Source organism: Hemibagrus wyckioides, linkage group LG06, assembly GCF_019097595.1.
Source record: "Hemibagrus wyckioides isolate EC202008001 linkage group LG06, SWU_Hwy_1.0, whole genome shotgun sequence".
Classification (NCBI taxonomy): domain Eukaryota; kingdom Metazoa; phylum Chordata; class Actinopteri; order Siluriformes; family Bagridae; genus Hemibagrus; species Hemibagrus wyckioides.
The window spans coordinates 44,542,720-44,565,103 of record NC_080715.1 but is presented as its reverse complement, the minus strand read 5'-3'; the positions used below and the strand labels follow the sequence as shown (position 1 = coordinate 44,565,103).

Sequence of the window (22,384 nt, the reverse complement as noted above, 5' to 3'; positions counted from 1 at the left end):
TGGGGATAATCAAGATATTTTTTGGCAAATGTGAGATAAGCCTTTGTGTTCTTTTTGGTCAGCAATGGCTTTTGCTTTGGAACTCTCCCATGGATGCCGTTTTTGCCCAGTCTCTCTCTTATTGTTGAATCATGAACACTGACCTTCATTGAGGCAAGTGAGGCCTGCAGTTCTTTAGATGTTGTTCTGGGTTCTTTTATGACCTCCTGGATGAGATGTCGTTGTGCTCTTGGGGTAATTTTGGTAGGCCAGCCACTCCTGGGAAGGTTCACCACTGTTCCAAGTGGTTCGCTGGAATCCCAAAGCCTTAGAAATGGCTTTATAACCCTTTCCAGACTGTTACATGTCAGCTATTTTGTTTCTCATATGTTCTTGAATTTCTTTAGATTGCGGTATGATAGGTGCTCTTTAAGCAAGCTTCACTTTGTCAGACAGGTTCTATTTACGTGATTTCTTGATTCAACAGGTCTGGCAGTAATCAGACCTGTGTGTGTCTAGTGAAATTTAACTCAGCTTTCTAAAATAATCTGCTTAATCACAGTTCTTTCATGATTTAACAGGAGGGGGCAATAAATTTTTCACGTAGGGCCAGGCAGGTTTGCTTTTTTTCCTTTAATAAATGAAATAATCATTTAAAAACTGCATTTTCTATTATCTTTGTGTAATATTAAAAATTTGTTTGATGATCTGAATCTTTTAAGTGTGACAAATATGCAAAAAATAATAAAAAAAAAAACAGGAAAGGGGCAAAAACCTTTTCACAGCATTGTACATGTGCTCACTGTAATTTCTGACAAAACAAACAAAAGTAGTAATAGTAAGCATGTGTTTTCTATACAATAGGGTAATATAGCTGATGTCCAAATGAGTGCAACACAAGAGACTAAAAAAGAAAAAGAATAACAGAAACACAGCTACAGTAGTGTTTACATGACAGCGATATGATGTCACATTAAAGCTTCCCCATTGGTAAACTGACGATGACCTTTTAAAACCAGCATGTATTTAAGTCTACATGATCCTATATAGCTAGCTTATGGGTTTAGATAATGTAATCAGTACAGTTAGAAATACTGAGGCTTAATCAATCATTTTTTCCTGGTTGGTTATATTTTTATACCATGCTTTAATTGATAATCTACTGAACATTTTTTTTAATAACACAACCAAATGGAGTGGATAGAGAATGTTGTTACAAATGCAACCCATGCTGATGTGGATATGGAACTTCTCTGCTTTCCACATGAGCCAGACTCCTGCCTCAGAAAAACTCGTTTCTTTGTCATTAGAGTTGCCATGTACATTTTAATGCTTCCTACAGTACTTATGACTGTTTTTGGGAATCTGCTGGTCATCATCACTATTTCCCATTTTAAACAGCTGCATTCTCCAACTAACCTAATCATCCTGTCACTGGCTGTTGTGGACTGTCTGCTCGGCTCTATGATCATGCCTTTCAGTATGGTGAGATGGGTGGAAGGCTGCTGGTTCTTGGGGGAGATTTTTTGCAAAATTCATTCCAGTTTAGACATGACACTAAGTATTGTGTCCATCTTGCACCTGTGTTTAGTTTCTATTGACCGGTACATGGCCATTACCGACCCTCTGGGTTATAAGATGAAGGTGACAAATGACAGTGTGGCTGTGGGAATTGCTGTTATTTGGCTCTTTTCATTCTCATTTAGCTTCGGTGTGGTATTGTCTAACATAAATCTACAAGGTTTGGAGGACCTTTTAATGCTGAATTCCTGTTTTGGAAGCTGTGCTTTGATTTTTAACAAACAGTGGGGGGTCATTGCTGCCCTTGTGGCATTTTTCATTCCAGGTACTATTATGAGCTGCCTGTACCTTAAAATTTTTCATGTTGCACGAAAACAAGCTAAAATAATGGTTGAAAGGTCTACTATTGGAAAATCTGAAACAAAGAACCATTCTTCAGAACAGAGAGAGCGAAAAGCAGCTAAAACTCTAGGCATTGTTATGGGAATTTTTCTGCTTTGCTGGTTGCCATTCTTCACTGCTACAATAGCTGATCCATTCCTGGACTTTTCAACCCCTATAGATGTTTTTGATGCCCTGGTGTGGTTTGGCTACCTTAATTCTACTTGTAATCCTTTGGTCTATGGCTTTTTCTATCCCCGTTTTCAGAAGGCATTTAAGATTATCATATATAAATATGTGTTTCTTAGCAACTCGGGCAACCTAACACTCTAATTCAATCGTTTCGGTGAAATCTATACAGTTTCTTTTGCATTACAGTTTCACACTTCAACAATGTAAATACGTTTAGTTATAATTGAATACATGAAGGCTATTACATTTTTAAGGCATAGGCACTGAATATTTTTTTTCCTTTAGTGAATTCATACATAAATGACTAAGACCAAAACGAGAAATTGATGTTATAGCTGGCATTATGTGGTCAAACTGATCCTGATATGGAGAGGCTACATGAAGTATAAAAAAATAATCATTTGAGTGTCAAGTTACCCTTAAAATAAAAGTCTCAGCTTTTTAAAAATGCCAGGATATATTGAATCTATTCAAGTACTGTAAAAGCTTAAACAATTCTGTCCTTACTAGTCAAACATTACATTACAAATCACAATCAGGGCAGTAAGCATAAGTTTATAACATTTCCTTGTTGTCATGTATTGTACTGTACATACTTTCCCAGTCAAAATTCACCTGCCTTATTTTTGCTATTTTTTACTAGTTATGAATAATAACAAAGTCACTGACACTATAAAATAACACACAGCATTATGCTGACCAAGAAAAGTGTTAAACCAATCAAACCTATTATATATTTTACATTTTCTCACTGTATTCCTTACTGTTTGAGCTTTGCACACTTCTGGGATACTTTGAGATCCTCAACTTCTTAAAAAAACTTTACTCCAGAAGGGTTTTTTTATTTTTTTTATTTTTCCTCGCTACGCTAAGTTCTATAGAAAAACTTAGACATTTTGAAGAAACAACTTTTTTGAAAGAAAACAAGCATACAAGGGAATTAATTTCACTCCTTACTTTTGTATTAAAGCCTTTGTCATGACAAAATTCATTCTCAGTGATGCGTGCCTACTTCATCAATGTAAAACTATTTTATCATTAGTAGACAACCTCCATGTTTGTAGTGATTGTCAAGATTCATTTGTGTAAATGGACCTGAAAACAAACGTCAAGGTGTCTCATCCAAATAAACCAGTTAGGGTGGTTTTATAATCTAATGCTAATAATTAAATCAACATAGTGATAAAACATTTACTTTAATAATAAAATATGTAATCAACATAATCAATGAGTTCTATTAAATATCTTCTTGCAAAAAATCTGCTGGGTCATTGGGCCTAAATAATGTAGAAAACATTATGTGCTTGATTCATGTACGTGATGTGTTTAACTAGATAAATTAACCAAGCTTGGACTTCATGATAAAAGGTTTGATCATCAAAATTCATAGATGTACCTAACATAAATGTAGTTGACTGTATTGGGATAAAATCATTTAGATCTTAATATAACCAGATGCTAAATGAGTAAGCAAACTTACTAAATGAAATCACAACCTTTTATCTGTCAATTAGACTTTTTTGACAAAGATGTAGAGAGAAAATTGTGAAGTCAATACAATAATGTATAACACCTTTAACTAGTCATGTACCTCCATCATTCTCCAACATTAAAGGTGAAAGATTTTAACTGGTCTCAGATGTCTGCCAGACACAACCTCATGATCTAATGTGTCTTTGTTAAGATATAAACCGGGTCAGAAATGAAGAAACAGAACTGTGGAGAAAAGCCCTGACAAATCCACAGGCAATCTGAAATGGACATCAGTGTGTCATGAGTGAACATTAAACACAATGATTCTGTCCTGTATTACTGAGGCCAGTAAAAATACTGAAGCACACAGTCCACACACAAGGCCACATCATGAGGGCCTTATCAATACACCCTATCATGTGTAAAAAGCACTACATGAATTGATGTCTCATACACCGTCCAGTCTTAATTTCTTTAGAAACTGAGGCCTATTAATTTAATACATAGGATTACACTTAAAGGCAAAAGCATGAAAGCAGGTGACTGTAAGGTGCTAATGAGTAAAAATAAATCAGATCTTGCTGTAGATACAGATGTCAGACAATGAAGAAAACAAGATAAGATTATTCAAACATTTACCACTAACTTGTTTTTGAATTGAGGTCAAATGTTTATGCAAAATCTTCCTGTCTCTCAGTATTACTAATGACCCATGTCAGTCAACACACATAGCCACATCATTAGGGCATCCAAACACATTCAGTAACTGGCCACTAATTATATATGTACTGACATTTTACACACAATGTTTACTCGGATAAGTATCAGTATACAACACTGCACTAATCACAATGATAATCAAAAAGAAAACATACATAATATTTGTAATAAACAATATTTTCTTCATGACTGATGATGATTGATGACAATGATCGTCATGCATTACCTTACCATTCTTAATCTTATATCTTAATCAAGGCCCCCTTTTACTGCTCAACTGTAACCTGTCACACTATATAAGCTGATGACACTGTAGATCAGGTGTGATAAGCCAGGACCACTTTAACGTAACAATGCTAATCAATCATCTATTTAATTAAATTTATTCTTTCAAAATGTGGACAACAAACTGACAAATAACATTTATTGACAACTTACATTTTATACAGCAATCGAGAATTAAGGGCCTTGCCCAGGGGCCCTGCAGTGGCATCTAGGATAATAAACTCACAACCTTCCGATTAGTGGTCGAACGCCTTAACCACTCTAAACCACTAAGCTACCACATCCCTTGGAATTCTTTAATTAACGTGTCTGTCCATAGAGAGCTATATTCTAGTTTTTTGGTATTTTTCCCAAGCCATCCAACAGTGGAAACACATTACACAAAAAGGTTCAATGTTTGTTTTCCTGAAAGAATTCTGAAGAAAAATGTACTGATGACAAATATAAGTTTTCATCTTGATGCCCATTAATGCTGTTATGTCTTGGGCATTCAGAAAATCAGGAATCATTCATGTGTTTTCTTATGCTTAAATTATTTAAAAGAATTTTTAAGGACATTCTTCTACAATATGTTTATCTAAATAGCCATGCCATATTTAGCAAAGAAAATAATATGTCCATGTTCAAGGCCTTATTCAAGGAACAGTGATAAGGCATGTGCAAAGCACTATGGTGTGGAGTACTGGTACATTTTATACATTTTATACGTTTGCTTTAGTCAACTATAATGGCAGTTCAAATGTTAGAATTCTATTGCTACAGATCGATATCAAGCTGTATGCTATCCTCTTCAGTACCCAACAAGAATAACTCTTCCTGTCGCAGGACTTATGGCAGCTCTGAGTTGGATTTTGGCTACAGTGTATGCATTCAGTACTGTTGGTACAAAAGCAAATGAAGAAAACTTAGATAATTACATTTGCTTTAGTCAACTATAATGGCAGTTCAAATGTTAGAATTACTGTCATAATTCGGGCTGAAGGCAGATGCAATTTTCGCATAAGGTGGATAATAACTAAACTGAGATGTGTGGTCAAAGAAAACAAAAACAAACACAAGTACACAGAACTACTCAAAAACTAGCTCAGGGCTGGATACAAAAAACAAAGATCTCAAAGAAAAACTAGACAAAGGTACTATGCAAAACAGGAAGGGAGCTCCTATGCAGAACATTGCCATCTTCCCTGAGACTACCTCTCATACTCTTAGCCCTTCAGAGGACAGTACGAGGCCTTTTACTTAAGGAGGTCACTTCATATTCCTGCTCTGACAAGCATGTGGTTCCATACCATATTTCCACCTCCCAACTCAGGCCCAGTTAAGGATGTCAGCCTGCCTCTGCTTTGCCAAGTACATAGCTTCTCTCTCACACTCCCCCATCTGACTTGGAGGGGGATATAACTTCCTTTCTGGCTTCACCATACATGTTGTTCCCTCTTCCGGTAATAACAGCCATCATATCACCCATAGCATTGCTGAGAACTTCAGTTTGCCTCACTGCTCAGCTGAGGATGTTGCTTTTCCTGCATTTTGCCTGGTGGTCCAGGACCTCTCCAAGACTACAGGTTGCACTTCAAGCTGCACTTTAGGGGAGGGTTCTGTCATGCTTGTGCCAAAAGTGGGACTACACTACCCATTAAAACCATGTACCTTACTTGACCCCACTAATCACACACACAGCTACTTAAGTCAGCCCCATAAAATACCTGAGATCAACTTTTTGTGTTCTTAAAGTTTCCCTAGGCCTGCTTTTATGTACATTAGTGTCCTTAAGAACAAACCTGGGATCACATTAAAGAAACAAAATAGACCTGGGGACACCTTAAAGACATAAGAATACTGTATATCAGGCAATAGTAAAACAGCATGATCATTTGACATGTATGCAAAATATGTGTAGTAACAAACATTTTTAGTTCCCTGTTGATCTAAAGGGGAAGTATCTTTATTGCTATTGGACTACCATCTCCCAGGTGGAACCATTAATTCAACAGTACACAAATATAACTTGATATTTCTCAGAATAGGAATCACTTTGCACATGACACTGAAAATCAATGAGTTGTCTATATTTTTGACATCAATTATTTGAAGGATGGTGGAGGCACAAAATTCATATTTACTGGAAGAAGATGTTATAGAGTATTGTTATCCTGGCTCAAATGTCTCTTGTCTGAAAGCTTCTCATAATGTAGCAGCAAAAACTGTTTTATATTCAATTCTGGTGTTTGCAATGACCATTACAATTGTAGGGAATTTTGTGGTCATCGTTTCTATAGCTCATTTTAAACAACTTCACACGCCAACAAACATTTTGGTGTTGTCTCTGGCTCTGGTGGATCTACTTCTGGGAATCACAGTCATGCCTTTCAGTATGGTCAGGAGTGTGGACGGCTGCTGGTACTTCGGGAAAGAATTCTGCTATTGGCATTCCAATTTCGACTTTCTCTTCACTGGTGCATCAATCTTTCACCTGATTTCTATTGCTACAGATCGATATCAAGCTGTATGCTATCCTCTTCAGTACCCAACAAGAATAACTCTTCCTGTCGCAGGACTTATGGCAGCTCTGAGTTGGATTTTGGCTACAGTGTACGCATTCAGTACTGTTGGTACAAAAGCAAATGAAGAAAACTTAGAAAATTATATTGCATCAATAGATTGTTTGGGAAATTGTTTCTTTTTGGTTAATGCTGTTTGTGCTTCTATAAGTACATCTCTTTTTTTTGTTTTGCCAGTCTTTGTTATGATTGTTCTGTATGCTCAAATATTTTTGGTTTCAGAAAAGCATGCAAGGAAAATGGAGGGCACAAAACACGGCAGAACTGATGTGACCTCAAAGAAAATTTTACAAAAGGTGAAACATGAAAAAAAAGCAGCAAAAACTCTTGGGATTGTTGTAGGTGCATTTAATTTATGCTGGATGCCATATTTCATTACGTCTGTCATTGATCCTTTTTACAACTTTACCACACCTGCAATCATTTATGAACTATTTGTCTGGTTGGGTTACATTAATTCAACATTCAACCCCATCATATATGGGCTTTTCTATCCATGGTTCAGAAAAACACTGTATCTCATTGTTACTCTAAAAATATTTGCACCAAACTCCTCTGATATAAAAGTTTATGCATCCTAAAATAAATCATAATACTATAATTATATGAATATGAAAATATTTACTCTTCACCATAGATATGGAAAATGCAGAGCACAGACTCACAGACTGTATTTTAATTGTAATGAGTACAGTTAGAAAGGCTTAATCAATCATTTTTTCCTGGTTGGTTATATTTTTATACCATGCTTTAATTGATAATCTACTGAACATTTTTTTTAATAACACAACCAAATGGAGTGGATAGAGAATGTTGTTACAAATGCAACCCATGCTGATGTGGATATGGAACTTCTCTGCTTTCCACATGAGCCAGACTCCTGCCTCAGAAAAACTCGTTTCTTTGTCATTAGAGTTGCCATGTACATTTTAATGCTTCCTACAGTACTTATGACTGTTTTTGGGAATCTGCTGGTCATCATCACTATTTCCCATTTTAAACAGCTGCATTCTCCAACTAACCTAATCATCCTGTCACTGGCTGTTGTGGACTGTCTGCTCGGCTCTATGATCATGCCTTTCAGTATGGTGAGATGGGTGGAAGGCTGCTGGTTCTTGGGGGAGATTTTTTGCAAAATTCATTCCAGTTTAGACATGACACTAAGTATTGTGTCCATCTTGCACCTGTGTTTAGTTTCTATTGACCGGTACATGGCCATTACCGACCCTCTGGGTTATAAGATGAAGGTGACAAATGACAGTGTGGCTGTGGGAATTGCTGTTATTTGGCTCTTTTCATTCTCATTTAGCTTCGGTGTGGTATTGTCTAACATAAATCTACAAGGTTTGGAGGACCTTTTAATGCTGAATTCCTGTTTTGGAAGCTGTGCTTTGATTTTTAACAAACAGTGGGGGGTCATTGCTGCCCTTGTGGCATTTTTCATTCCAGGTACTATTATGAGCTGCCTGTACCTTAAAATTTTTCATGTTGCACGAAAACAAGCTAAAATAATGGTTGAAAGGTCTACTATTGGAAAATCTGAAACAAAGAACCATTCTTCAGAACAGAGAGAGCGAAAAGCAGCTAAAACTCTAGGCATTGTTATGGGAATTTTTCTGCTTTGCTGGTTGCCATTCTTCACTGCTACAATAGCTGATCCATTCCTGGACTTTTCAACCCCTATAGATGTTTTTGATGCCCTGGTGTGGTTTGGCTACCTTAATTCTACTTGTAATCCTTTGGTCTATGGCTTTTTCTATCCCCGTTTTCAGAAGGCATTTAAGATTATCATATATAAATATGTGTTTCTTAGCAACTCGGGCAACCTAACACTCTAATTCAATCGTTTCGGTGAAATCTATACAGTTTCTTTTGCATTACAGTTTCACACTTCAACAATGTAAATACGTTTAGTTATAATTGAATACATGAAGGCTATTACATTTTTAAGGCATAGGCACTGAATATTTTTTTTCCTTTAGTGAATTCATACATAAATGACTAAGACCAAAACGAGAAATTGATGTTATAGCTGGCATTATGTGGTCAAACTGATCCTGATATGGAGAGGCTACATGAAGTATAAAAAAATAATCATTTGAGTGTCAAGTTACCCTTAAAATAAAAGTCTCAGCTTTTTAAAAATGCCAGGATATATTGAATCTATTCAAGTACTGTAAAAGCTTAAACAATTCTGTCCTTACTAGTCAAACATTACATTACAAATCACAATCAGGGCAGTAAGCATAAGTTTATAACATTTCCTTGTTGTCATGTATTGTACTGTACATACTTTCCCAGTCAAAATTCACCTGCCTTATTTTTGCTATTTTTTACTAGTTATGAATAATAACAAAGTCACTGACACTATAAAATAACACACAGCATTATGCTGACCAAGAAAAGTGTTAAACCAATCAAACCTATTATATATTTTACATTTTCTCACTGTATTCCTTACTGTTTGAGCTTTGCACACTTCTGGGATACTTTGAGATCCTCAACTTCTTAAAAAAACTTTACTCCAGAAGGGTTTTTTTATTTTTTTTATTTTTCCTCGCTACTTTTTCATAAGTTCTATAGAAAAACTTAGACATTTTGAAGAAACAACTTTTTTGAAAGAAAACAAGCATACAAGGGAATTAATTTCACTCCTTACTTTTGTATTAAAGCCTTTGTCATGACAAAATTCATTCTCAGTGATGCGTGCCTACTTCATCAATGTAAATCTATTTTATCATTAGTAGACAACCTCCATGTTTGTAGTGATTGTCAAGATTCATTTGTGTAAATGGACCTGAAAACAAACGTCAAGGTGTCTCATCCAAATAAACCAGTTAGGGTGGTTTTATAATCTAATGCTAATAATTAAATCAACATAGTGATAAAACATTTACTTTAGTAATAAAATATGTAATCATCATAATCAATGAGTTCTATTAAATATCTTCTTGCAAAAAATCTGCTGGGTCATTGGGCCTAAATAATGTAGAAAACATTATGTGCTTGATTCATGTACATGATGTGTTTAATTAGTTAAATTAACCAAGCTTGGACTTCATGATAAGGTTTGATCATTAAAATTCATAGATGTACCTAACATAAATGTAGTTGACTGTATTGGGATAATCAGTAAAATCATTTAGATCTTAATATAACCAGATGCTAAATGAGTAAGCAAACTTACTAAATGAAATCACAACCTTTTATTTGTCAATCAGACTTGTTTGACAAAGATGTAGAGAGAAAATTGTGAAGTCAATACAATAATGTATAACACCTTTAAAGAATAAGTGAAATAACACGTGGTTATACCAGGGGTCCAATTGAAAGTGAATGGGGCTGGTTATTCCAGGGCCTCCGAAGGCCTAGAGAGATAAGCCAGGGCTCCTTGGACTCGGCTCGGCCTCCCCTACGAGGTTCTATTATTTGGGGTGGATTGGACGGCATGGCCGGAAGTTACACGGCTTTAAATGTGGCCGTATTCAGGGGCCCATATCTCAGGAAATTTCACGAGATTCAGACTGGTGGTTCGCAAGCTACGGCTCTTGGAAGTGCTGCACGGAGCCCCGAAGCCTGCGAGAACCGGCCCACTGGAGAGGCAGCAAAACTATCTGGGCTCCGAGTGCCTGGGCTGGCCGCTTTTGGGCTGATTTTCTGGGTCTGTATCTCAGGTTCCCAAAGGCCTCGAGAGATGAACCAGGGCTTGTTGGACTCGTCTGGGCTTATACAAGCCTGTAAAATATGGGGCTTTGAATTTGACTCTTCCAGCTGTCGGATTCAGGTCCCCATTTCTCGGGGCCCCAAGGCTTCAGAGGTTCGCTGCCAGTGCCATCGTCTTTGGACACTCACCACGGAGGGGCCTACTAAGTTTGGCACAGGTGTGCTGTGTGGTTTGTGTGCCCCCAGTCACAGAGGCTCGGCTTTGGTCTCGTTCAGTCCGACGGTCTGAGTTTGGCACGCCTTGGGCTGGCGGTTCTTGAGACGGGGTGGCAGAACCAGAGAGAGCCTCGGGGCAACCCGCGGGCACTGGTGGCTGGCCGAAGAGCCCTCTCCTCATCTGTTTCTCCCTTTCCACTGCCCTCTGGAGCTCGCAGCTGGGACAGTCAGTATCCAGAGGGGTGCAGGCAGGATGGTATGACAGAGGCCAGCCTTGGGAGTTCTGAGGCCTGCAGGGGCCCTCCTCATGCCAGAGGCAGAACGCTCAATCCCGGGCAGCATGGGTCCCGCTCTGGCACCCAAAAACATTTGGACTTTCTCAAAATTTCTCTCTGTTGTGTGAGTAGGCTGTTGTGAAAATTTTGCTGGTTATCCCAGGGGTACGATTATCCCAGGGGACGACCCCAGAGGGAAAAAAAAAAAAAGACAAAGTCCCATTTTTTGGGCGGGGTGTCACCACCGGAGTCCTCGGAGCCCTCCCCTCAGCCACTTCTCCTGCTCCCCCGTGCTCCGGAGGTGGTTGCCAGAGTGGTCGGTAGCCAGGATTTCAGGAGAGAGTAGTGACTCACGTGTGGACTTTGTCACATCTTCTATCTCTCTCTCTCTCTCTATCTCCTCCTCGGAGTGAGAAAGAAAAGCTGGCAGATTGGAACACGAGACCCGGATAGGGGGGGGGGTGTCACCAGCGTTTCCTTTTGCCCGACTGGACCCCCCCTTTCATAGGGGAAATCACAGCTTTTTCTCTGGTCCCCAAAACGGGCTCGTGTGAAATGGCCCAGAGCAAAAAAACACGTTAAAGGCATTAAAAGAAAAAAGCCCCACACGGGCCAACCCCCCCTCTGTGGGGGGGCCCCCGTGCACCTTTTCTTCCCGGCATGACCTCTTTTGTTTCTGTCACTCAGCACTACTTGGTTGATCCTGCCAGTAATGCTTAGTTAACACTACAGGATTTTAAGCCAGATTTAAGCACAATTTGCAAATTAACGAGCTCGCCGACAGATCGGGCTGTGATCATGGGAAAATCAGCGGGTGATCAGCGCTCAGCAATCTTTATGTGTGAACTACTCAATGACGCATCAAAGAGGTTTGCAAAAGATTAAGCCATGCAGGTCTAAGTGCACACGGACGGTACAGTGAAACTGTGAATGGCTCATTAAATCAGTTATGGTTCCTTTGATTGCTCTACACTATTCAATTCAATTCAATTCAATTTTATTTGTATAGCGCTTTTAACAAAGAGCATTGTCTCAAAGCAGCTTTACATGAGAAACCACATAAGAAAACAACAAACATATGAACAGACAGACAGACAGTCCTAGGTGTTATCCCAAGTGAGCAAGCCTGAGGTGACTGAGGTGACTGTGGCAAGGAAAAACTCCCTTAGATGGTATGAGGAAGAAACCTTGAGAGGAACCAGACTCAAAAGGGAACCCATCCTCATTTGGGTGACAATCGTGTGATGTAGATACAGCATGTGTATAGTGTTATGTAAATCAATAAGGAGGTTGTTGTCCATGGCACTGCTTGAATATCCCAATCCTCACAAGCAGAACCCTGTTGGAGCTGGTCCATCTCCGGATGCCACTGGAGCTGGCACAGTCTCTGTATGCCTCGGGATGGGTAGAAGTAGGGAAACAATGGAACAGCATTAGCGTAGCTGCTGTTCATAATATTAGCAGTACTAGCTGAATGTGCATTTAATCAGATGTACTGGTGTGCAAGGTTATGGGAAGTGTTAGATGTATGACTGTATACTATGACACAATATAACTGTGGTAATTCCAGAGATAATACATGCAAATGATCCCTGACCCTCCTCTCCCTCCCCAGGGAGCTGGGGGGGATGTGTGCATTTATCAGACCCAAAACCCATCCGGGGGGTCTCGGGCCCCCCGGCCACTTTGGTGACTCTAGATAACCTTGGGCCAATCGTGCACCCTCTCATTCGAATGTCTGCCCTATCAACTTTCAGTGGTACTATAGACGCCTACCATGGTGACCATGGGTAATGGGGAATCAGGGTTCGATTCCGGAGAGGGAGCCTGAGTAATGGCTACCACATCCAAGGAAGGCAGCAGGTGTGCAAATTACCCATTCCCAACATGGGGAGGTAGTGACGAAAAATAATGATACAGGTCTCTTTCTAATCGGAATGAATGTATCCTAAACCCATTGGTGAGGACCCATTGGAGGGCAAGTCTGGTGCCAGCAGCCGAGGTCATTCCAGCTCCAATAGCATATATTAAAGTTGCTGTAGTTAAAAAGCTTGTAGTTGGATCTCAGGAGTGGGCTGGCGGTCCGCCATGAGGTGAGCCACCGCCTGTCCCAGACCCTGCCTCCCCGGTGCCCCCCGGATGCCCTGGGCTGGGTGTCCGGTAACCTTCAGTGGTCCGGAGCATTTACTTTGAAAAAATTATAGTGTTCAAAGTGGGCTGCCAAACTCGCCTGAATACCCGAGCTAGGAATAATGGGATAGGACTCCAGTTCTATTTTGTGGGATTTCAGAACCAGAATGTTGCCAAGAATGTTTTCATTAATCAAGAATGAAAGTCAGAGGTTCGAAGACGATAAGATACAATTGTAGTTCCGACTGTAAACCATGCCGACCCGCGATCTGGTGGTGTTATTCCCATGACCCGGGCAGCGTGCGGGAAACCACGAGTCTTTGGGTTCTGGGGGGAGTATGGTTGCAAAGCTGAAACTTAAAGGAATTGATGGAAGGGCACCACCCGCAGTGGAGCCTGTGGCTTAATTTGACTCAACACGGGAAACCTCACCCAGCCCTGACACGGATAGGATTGACAGATTGAACGGTGCATGGCCGTTCTTAGTTGGTGGAGTGATTTGTCTGGTTAATTCCGATAACAAACGAGACTCAGCATGCTAAATAGTTACGCGGCCCCTCACGGTCGGCGTCCAACTTCTTAGAGTGACAAGTGGCGTTCAGCCACGCGAGATGGAGCAATAACAGGTCTGTGATGCCCTTAGATGTCTGGGGCTGCACGCGCGCCACAATGGTCAGATCAGCGTGTGCCTATCCTACGCTGAGAGGCGCGGGTAATCCACTGTACCCCATTTGTGATTGGGACTGGGTATTGCAATTATTACCCATGAACGAGGAATTCCTAGTAAGTGTCCCTCGTCCTCGTTCCTTCCTTCCCTCCCTCTGTGTGGGCACCACGGCAAAAAGGTTTGAAGACCCCCCCTTGTCCCCCCCCCCGATTCTTTGTTCCCTTCTCTTTCGTCTCCCCGATCCTCCAAGACCTGTGTTTTTTTTCTATTGTGTGGCTCAGACAAGGTCTCAAATGAGAGAAAAATATATAAAGAGCTGACAACTCTTAGCGGTGGATCACTCGGCTCATGCGTTGATGAAGAACACAGCCAGCTGCAAGAACTAATGTGAATTGCAGGACACATTGATCATTGGCACTTTGAACTCACATTGTGGCCCCGAGTCCCTCCCAGGGCTACGCCTGTCTGAGGGTCGCTATTCCCGTCGATTGGATGCTCCTGTGTTCTGCGGCTGGAGGTTTTTCACAGGTGGTCACCCCGTCTCCATCCTCCCAAAAGCAGAAGTGCCCCTCTCTCTCCGTCTCCTCCCGCGTCGCTGCCCGCCCCATCCGTTCAGCACGAAAAAAAGCGGCTGCCGGTGGGTCCTTCCACTCTGGCTGTCCGTGAAAAAAAATGCGCTGAGCGACGGGGCCCATGCGATGGGGGAAGGACAAGGGGGGAAGTGCCGTTTTTTTTCCACATCTCTCACCGAACACAACCTCAGACCAGACGAGACAACCCGCTGAATTTAAACATATTACTAAGCAAAGGAAAAGAAACTAACCAGGATTCCCTCAGTAGCGGCGAGCGAAGAGGGAAGAGTCCAGCATTGAATCCCTCAAATCCTGTGGCGTACAGAAGTCCGCATCGCCCGGCATGGGGCCTGAGTCCTTCTGATGGAGGCTCAGCCCATGGACAGTGTGAGGCCGGACTTCTCTGAGTTGGGTTGTTTGGGAATGCAGCCCAAAGCAGGTGGTAAACTCCATCTATGGCTAAATACCGGCACGAGACCTATAGCAAACAAGTACCGTAAGGGAAAGTTGAAAAGAACTTTGAAGAGAGAGTTCAGCAGGGCGTGAAACCATTAAGAGGTAAACAGTTGGGGTCTGCAGGGTCCACCCGGGGGATTTAGCCCGACGGTCCTGATCGGTCGTCCCCGCCGGCACGCGCATGACCCCCTCCACTCGCCCTGGCCGTCCCTCACGGGCACATTTTCTCCATGGCGGTGTGCCGCGACCGGCTATGGTTCAGCCAGGAAGGGTCAGGGGTGAAGGTGGCTCGTGAGCTCGTGTCTGCTAGCTTTACAGTGCCCCCCCACCCCGACTTTGCCACTTACCACCAGGGCTGCGGACGACACTCACCTCTGCACCCTCCTCCCGGTCGTCCCTCAAAAGGGGGGGGGGGTGCTGGACGGGGCCCCTCTGCGTCCAACGCAGCAGTCAACTGGGCAAGAGCACACGCAATGGTACATGAAAGATGGTGAACTATGCCCGGGCAGGGTGAAGCCAGAGGAAACTCTGGTGGAGGCCCACAGCGGTCCTGACGTGCAAATCGGTCGTCCAACCTGGGTATAGGGGCGAAAGACTAATCGAACCATCTAGTAGCTGGTTTCCTCTGAAATTTCCCTCAGGATAGCTGGCACTCACCTCGCAACAAATTTATCCAGTAAAGCTAATGATTAGAGGCTTTGGGGCCGAGACAATCTCAACCTATTCTCAAACTTAAAATGGAGTTGGACATGGAATGCGAGCGCTCAGTGGGCCACTTTTGTTTAGCAGAACTGGCGCTGCGGGATGAACCAAATGTCGGGTTAAGGCGCCCGATGCCGACTCTCATCAGACCCCATAAAAGGTGTTGGTTGATATAGACAGCAGGACGGTGGCCATGGAAGTCGGAATCTGCTAAGGAGTGTGTAACAACTCACCTGCCGAATCAACTAGCCCTGAAAATCGATGGCGCTGGAGTGTTGGGCCCATACCCAGCCGTCGCTGGCACACTCCATCCCCTTCACCGGGAACGCCTCAGGGCCTAAGCCGCAATGAGTAGGAGGGCTGCTGCGGTGGTGCAGAAGCCTCGGGCAAGGGCGCAGGTTGAGCCGCCGCAGGTGTAGATCTTGGTGGTAGTAGCAAATATTCAAATGAGAGCTTTGAAGGCCAAAGTGGAGAAGAGTTCCATGTGAACAGCAGTTGAACATGGGTCAGTCGGTTATAAGGGATGGGTGAACGCCATTCTGAAGAGTGGGGCAATGGCCTCCGTTGCCCCCGGCTCGAAACGGATCGAACGAACGGATCGAAAAGGAGTCAGGTTCAGATCCACGAACCCAGAGTGGCGGAGATAGGCGCCGAGAGGCGTCCAGTGCGGTAATGCCAGCAGGGGCCCTGGGAAGAGTTCTCTTTTCTTTGTGAAGGGCAGGGCGCCCTGGAATGGGTTCACCCCGAGAAAATCCGGGGGAGAGGGTATAAATCTCGCGCTGGGTTGTACCCAAATCCGCAGCAGGTCTCCAAGGTGAACAGCCCGCGCCGGGACCCCAATCTCTTTTCCTCTCCCCTTTCATTCAAGATTCAAGATTCAAGAAGCTTTTATTGTCATTTCAACCACATACAGCTGGTGCAGTACATAGTGAAATGAAACAACATTTCTCCAGGACCTGGTGCTACATAAACATACAACTACTAGTACAATACAAAACAACAAACAACACCACAGAGCTAGGACAGAAGTTTGTCTTAGCCACGTAAAGTGCACAGTGTGCAGCTAGGTGCAAACAGAGCATAGACAAGACAGTGCAAAAAAGACAATAAATACAATAAAGACAACACAAAAGAACACAGGACACTTAGCGCTGAAAGGAAATAAAAGAACGTGTACTGGAATGTAAGTGAAATAAAATAGATAAAGTGAAATGATGTAGAAAAAAAAGTATTGTGCAAAAATATTGTGCAAAAATACACAGCAGCAGTTGAGGTAGTGCAAATAGAATAAACATAAGTATAACTATAGCAGCAGATGACAGGTAGAGGTAGTGCAGTAAGTAATGAACAGTATAAATTATGTGTGTGTGTGTGTGCGTCCACACAGTCAAGAGAGAGTGTGTGTATCTGTGTGTGAGAGAGACAGAGAATAGTATACAGTTCAGTCCTGAGTGAGAGTGTGTGTGTGTGAGAGTGTAGAACAGTTCAGTCCTGAGTGAGAGTGTGTGTGTGAGAGAGTGTAGAACAGTTCAGTCCTGGGTGAGAGTGTGTGTGAGAGTGTAGAACAGTTCAGTCCCGGGTGTTGAGGAGCCTAATGGCTTGAGGAAAGAAACTGTTACACAGTCTGGTTGTGAGGCCCGAATGCTCCGGTACCTCTTTCCAGATGGCAGGAGGGTGAAGAGTGTGTGTGAGGGGTGTGTGGGGTGTGTAAGAGTGTGTGTGAGGGGTGTGTGGGGTGTGTAAGAGTGTGTGTGAGGGGTGTGTGGGGTCAGCCACAATGCTGATGGCTTTGCGGATGCAGTGTGCGGTGTAAATGTCTGTGATAGAGGGGAGAGAGACTCCGATGATCTTCTCAGCTGTCCTCACTATCCGCTGAAGGGTCTTGCGATCTGAGACGGTGCAGTTCCCAAACCAGGCAGTGATGCAGCTGCTCAGGACGCTCTCGATGGTCCCTCTGTAGAACACAGACAGGATGGGGGGAGGGAGATGGGCTTTACTCAGCCTCCTCAGGAAGTAGAGGCGCTGCTGGGCTTTCTTGGTGATGGAGCTGGTGTTGAGTGACCAGGTGAAGTTCTCCGCCAGATGGACACCAAGGAATTTGATGCTCTTGACGATCTCCACAGAGGAGCCATCGATGGACAGCGGAGAATGGTCACACTGTGCTCTCCTGAAGTCAACAACCATCTCTTTGGTCTTGTCAACATTCAGGGAGAGGTTGTTGGCTCTGCACCAGGCTGTTAGATGTTGCACCTCCTCTCTGTATGCTGACTCGTCGTTCTTGCTGATAAGACCCACCACGGTCGTGTCATCAGCGAACTTGACGATGTGGTTGGAGCTGTGGATTGCTGCACAGTCGTGAGTCAGCAGAGTGAACAGCAATGGACTGAGCACACAGCCCTGAGGTGCTCCAGTGCTCAGTGTGGTGGTGCTGGAGATACTGCTCCCGATCCGGACTGACTGAGGTCTCCCAGTCAGGAAATCCAGGATCCAGTTGCAGAGAGAGGTGTTCAGGCCCAGGAGACTCAGCTTCTTAATCAGCTGCTGAGGGATGATTGTGTTGAATGCTGAACTGAAATCTATGAACAGCATTCGAACGTAGGAGTCTTTGCAGTCCAGGTGTGTGAGGGCCAGATGGAGGGTTGTGGTGATGGCGTCTTCCGTGGAACGGTTAGGACGATACGCAAACTGCAAGGGGTCAAGCAAGGGTGGTAGCTGTGACTTGATGTGCCTCATGACGAGCCTCTCGAAGCATTTCATCACAATTGGTGTGAGTGCAACGGGACGGTAGTCATTGAGGCCATGAGGGCGGGGGGCTGAGGGCTGGGCCTTGCCGGTGCCTAGCAGCTGGCTTAGAACTGGTGCGGACAAGGGGATGTGCCGTGGATCTTCAATTGGTCTGGCGTAGCAGGGGAGCCCCCGCAGGGGCCCCTGGCGAGCAGAGCTGTTCACGAATGGGCTGGGGTGTGGCCGGATGAGCGTCGCACCCTCTCCGATTGCAAACCGCAAGTTTGTGTCGAACCCGGTGCTAAATGACTTGTAAACGACCTGATTCTGGGTTGGGGTGTCGTGAGTGGCACACAAAAAGTTGTCCACAGTTTTATTTTTAAGTTCTTAAGGTGTTCCCAGGTCTGTTTTTGATTCCAGCTGGTGTCCCCAGGTCTGATTTGTTGTCCTTATGGTGTCCCCAGCTCTGATTTTGTGTCCTTCATTTGTCCCCAGGTCTTTATTGCATCTTTAATGTATCCACAGGTCTGTTTCTATTCAAGATTTATGGAAGAATGCTGTTCAGGCCAAGGCTCCACAAAGTTGTTATGGCACCTCAAAATGGCCTGGCACCCTACTCATACACATGGTGTTTTTCCTTTAACTTACATTCACATTTATGGCTTTTGGCAGACACCCTTATCTAGAGCAACTTACATTTTATACAGCAATTGAGGCCCTGCAGTGGCATCTAGAATTTAAACTCACAGCCTTCCTATCAGTGGTCCAACGCCTTAACCACTCTAAACCACTAAGCTACCACATCCCTTGGCATTCTTTAGTTAACTTGTCTGTCCAAAGAGAGCTATATTCTAGTTTTTTGGTATTTTTCCCAAGCCATATAACAGTGGAAACACATTACGCAAAAAGGTTCAATGTTTGTTTTCCTGAAAGAATTCTGAAGAAAAATGTACTGATGACAAATATAAGTTTTCATCTTGATGCCCATTAATGCTGTTATGTCTTGGGCATTCAGAAAATCAGGAATCATTCATGTGTTTTCTTATGCTTAAATTATTTAAAAGAATTTTTAAGGACATTCTTCTACAATATGTTTATCTAAATAGCCATGCCATATTTAGCAAAGAAAATAATATGTCCATGTTCAAGGCCTTATTTAAGGAACAGTGATAAGGCATGTGCAAAGCACTATGGTGTGGAGTACTGGTACATTTTATACATTTGCTTTAGTGAACTATGATGGCAGTTCAAATGTTAGAATTACTGTCATGATTCGGGCTGAAGGCGGATACAATTTTTGCATAAGGTGGATGCAGTTTTATTGCCGCGCACAACAAATAACTAAACTGAGATGTGTGGTCAAAGAAAGCAAAAACAAACACAAAATTTTGTGTCCTTAAAAACAGACCAAGTGACACCTTAAGGACATAAGACATCAGGCAATAGTAATACAGCTTGATCATTTTACATGTATGCAAAATATATGTAGTAACAAACATTTTTAGTTCCCTCTTGATCTAAAGGGGAAGTATCTTTATTGCTATTGGACTACCATCTCCCAGGTGGAACCATTACTTCGACAGTACGCAAATATAACTATTGATATTTCTCAGAATAAGAATCACTTTACACATGACACTGAAAATCAATGAGTTGTCTATATTTTTGACAATTATTTCAAATTCATTGATTATAATTATTATAATCAATTATTTGAAGGATGGTGGAGGCACAAAATTCATATTTACTGGAAGAAGATGTTATAGAGTATTGTTATCCTGGCTCAAATGTCTCTTGTCTGAAAGCTTCTCATAATGTAGCAGCAAAAACTGTTTTATATTCAATTCTGGTGTTTGCAATGGCCATTACAATTGTAGGAAATTTTGTGGTCATTGTTTCTATAGCTCATTTTAAACAACTTCACACGCCAACAAACATTTTGGTGTTGTCTCTGGCTCTGGTGGATCTACTTCTGGGAATCACAGTCATGCCTTTCAGTATGGTCAGGAGTGTGGACGGCTGCTGGTACTTTGGGAAAGAATTCTGCTATTGGCATTCCAATTTCGACTTTCTCTTCACTGGTGCATCAATCTTTCACCTGATTTCTATTGCTACAGATCGATATCAAGCTGTATGCTATCCTCTTCAGTACCCAACAAGAATAACTCTTCCTGTCGCAGGACTTATGGCAGCTCTGAGTTGGATTGTGGCTACAGTGTACACTTTCAGTACTGTTGGTACAAAAGCAAATGAAGAAAACTTAGAAAATTATATTGCATCAATAGATTGTTTGGGAAATTGTTTCTTTTTGGTTAATGCTGTTTGTGCTTCTATAAGTACATCTCTTGCTTTTGTTTTGCCATTCTTTGTTATGATTGTTCTGTATGCTCAAATATTTTTGGTTTCAAAAAAGCATGCAAGGAAAATGGAGGGCACAAAACACGGCAGAACTGATGTGACCTCAAAGAAAATTTTACAAAAGGTGAAACATGAAAAAAAAGCAGCAAAAACTCTTGGGATTGTTGTAGGTGCATTTAATTTATGCTGGATGCCATATTTCATTACGTCTGTCATTGATCCTTTTTACAACTTTACCACACCTGCAATCATTTATGAACTATTTGTCTGGTTGGGTTACATTAATTCAACATTCAACCCCATCATATATGGGCTTTTCTATCCATGGTTCAGAAAAACACTGTATCTCATTGTTACTCTAAAAATATTTGCACCAAACTCCTCTGATATAAAAGTTTATGCATTCTAAAATAAATCATAATACTATAATTATATAAATAAAAAAAATAAAAAATATATATTTAAAAAAATATTTACTCTTCAACACTGACATGGAAAATGCAGAGCACAGACTCACAGACTGTATTTTAATTGTTATGCGGTTATTATTTGGGTATAATTGTATTAATCATGTCTTGGATCTTACAAGCTTGATAGTATTGAAATGGCTATCACTTTTCAGCAAAATGCCCTACGATTTATTAACTGTGGCCATACATGCCAGTGTTTTACAGTAGCCAAGGCCTTATCCCAAAAAAACTGGGCTTGTGATCCTTGTAGGTATTTATTTGAAAGCATGAAAAGAGAAACATATTATATTAAATTTTATCCATGAAAAGGGGTTACTCAGTGGTTATATTTGATCTACATAACATGCATGCTTATTTATAAGGTTTGGAAAAACATACATTTCCACAACATGTATCTAATAATCACTTATTTTGATCAATGTATCCACATATCTGCCAGGAATGCAGACTGCCTCACAGATTTTCAATGACTGATGGTCAATGTTCAGGAGCATCCAGGAACATAGTAACAAGATGATTTGTGTTTTCCAATTTCATTAGATACATTATGTATCTATGTATGTTTTTCATGCATAGAAATCTATTTGTGCCAAATCACCCTGTATCTGCTGCCAGTGTAAGCTGATGATCAAAGTGACAGCACACAGGTTGATGCAATCCTGTTCATGTCTAATTAGTCTGCATTTTTTGATAACAAATATTAGGTAAGAGTGTGGTACTGTAAGGACTTGTCAGACACCGGAGTATTGGAATCCATGTGCAGATCTTTATTTTAAACAGCAGGCAATAATCGTGAAATGAGAAAATGAAGCGAAGGGTCAAAACCGTAAAACATGATTTCTGCGATCGAAACCGAAACTTAAACTAAACACTTGTAGTCAATATGGAACAGGCTAGGGTCATACACTTGGCAAACTAGTCGAAAGGCAATTCAAGGCTTGGCACATATCACAGGGAAAACAATGCTTTGCAGAGCCGAGGGAGCATGCAGTATAAATACCCAAATAAACGGAAGTAGGGAGTCAAGGTCAATATTCGG

General features: G+C 41.8%; 4 protein-coding genes and 1 non-coding gene across 5 annotated transcripts; all 5 read left to right on the top strand.

The window, feature by feature from the left end:
- The first annotated feature begins 1,170 nt into the window (after positions 1 to 1,170).
- On the top strand, positions 1,171 to 2,214 carry LOC131355000 (trace amine-associated receptor 4-like). The gene has a single exon (XM_058393161.1). It carries the CDS (start codon positions 1,171 to 1,173, stop codon positions 2,212 to 2,214), a length of 1,044 nt encoding a protein of 347 aa, XP_058249144.1.
- A 4,432-nt stretch (positions 2,215 to 6,646) lies between these two features.
- Positions 6,647 to 7,693, top strand: LOC131353896 (trace amine-associated receptor 13c-like). The gene has a single exon (XM_058390976.1). It carries the CDS (start codon positions 6,647 to 6,649, stop codon positions 7,691 to 7,693), a length of 1,047 nt encoding a protein of 348 aa, XP_058246959.1.
- Positions 7,694 to 7,906: 213 nt separating this feature from the next.
- LOC131354968 (trace amine-associated receptor 4-like) lies at positions 7,907 to 8,950 on the top strand. The gene has a single exon (XM_058393109.1). The coding sequence runs from the start codon at positions 7,907 to 7,909 to the stop codon at positions 8,948 to 8,950; it is 1,044 nt and encodes a 347-aa protein (XP_058249092.1).
- Positions 8,951 to 14,384: 5,434 nt separating this feature from the next.
- On the top strand, positions 14,385 to 14,538 carry LOC131355339 (5.8S ribosomal RNA). The gene has a single exon (XR_009204850.1). It is a non-coding gene; the product is annotated as a 5.8S ribosomal RNA (ribosomal RNA).
- Positions 14,539 to 20,237: 5,699 nt separating this feature from the next.
- On the top strand, positions 20,238 to 21,284 carry LOC131353895 (trace amine-associated receptor 13c-like). The gene has a single exon (XM_058390975.1). The coding sequence runs from the start codon at positions 20,238 to 20,240 to the stop codon at positions 21,282 to 21,284; it is 1,047 nt and encodes a 348-aa protein (XP_058246958.1).
- The last annotated feature ends 1,100 nt before the right edge of the window (positions 21,285 to 22,384 follow it).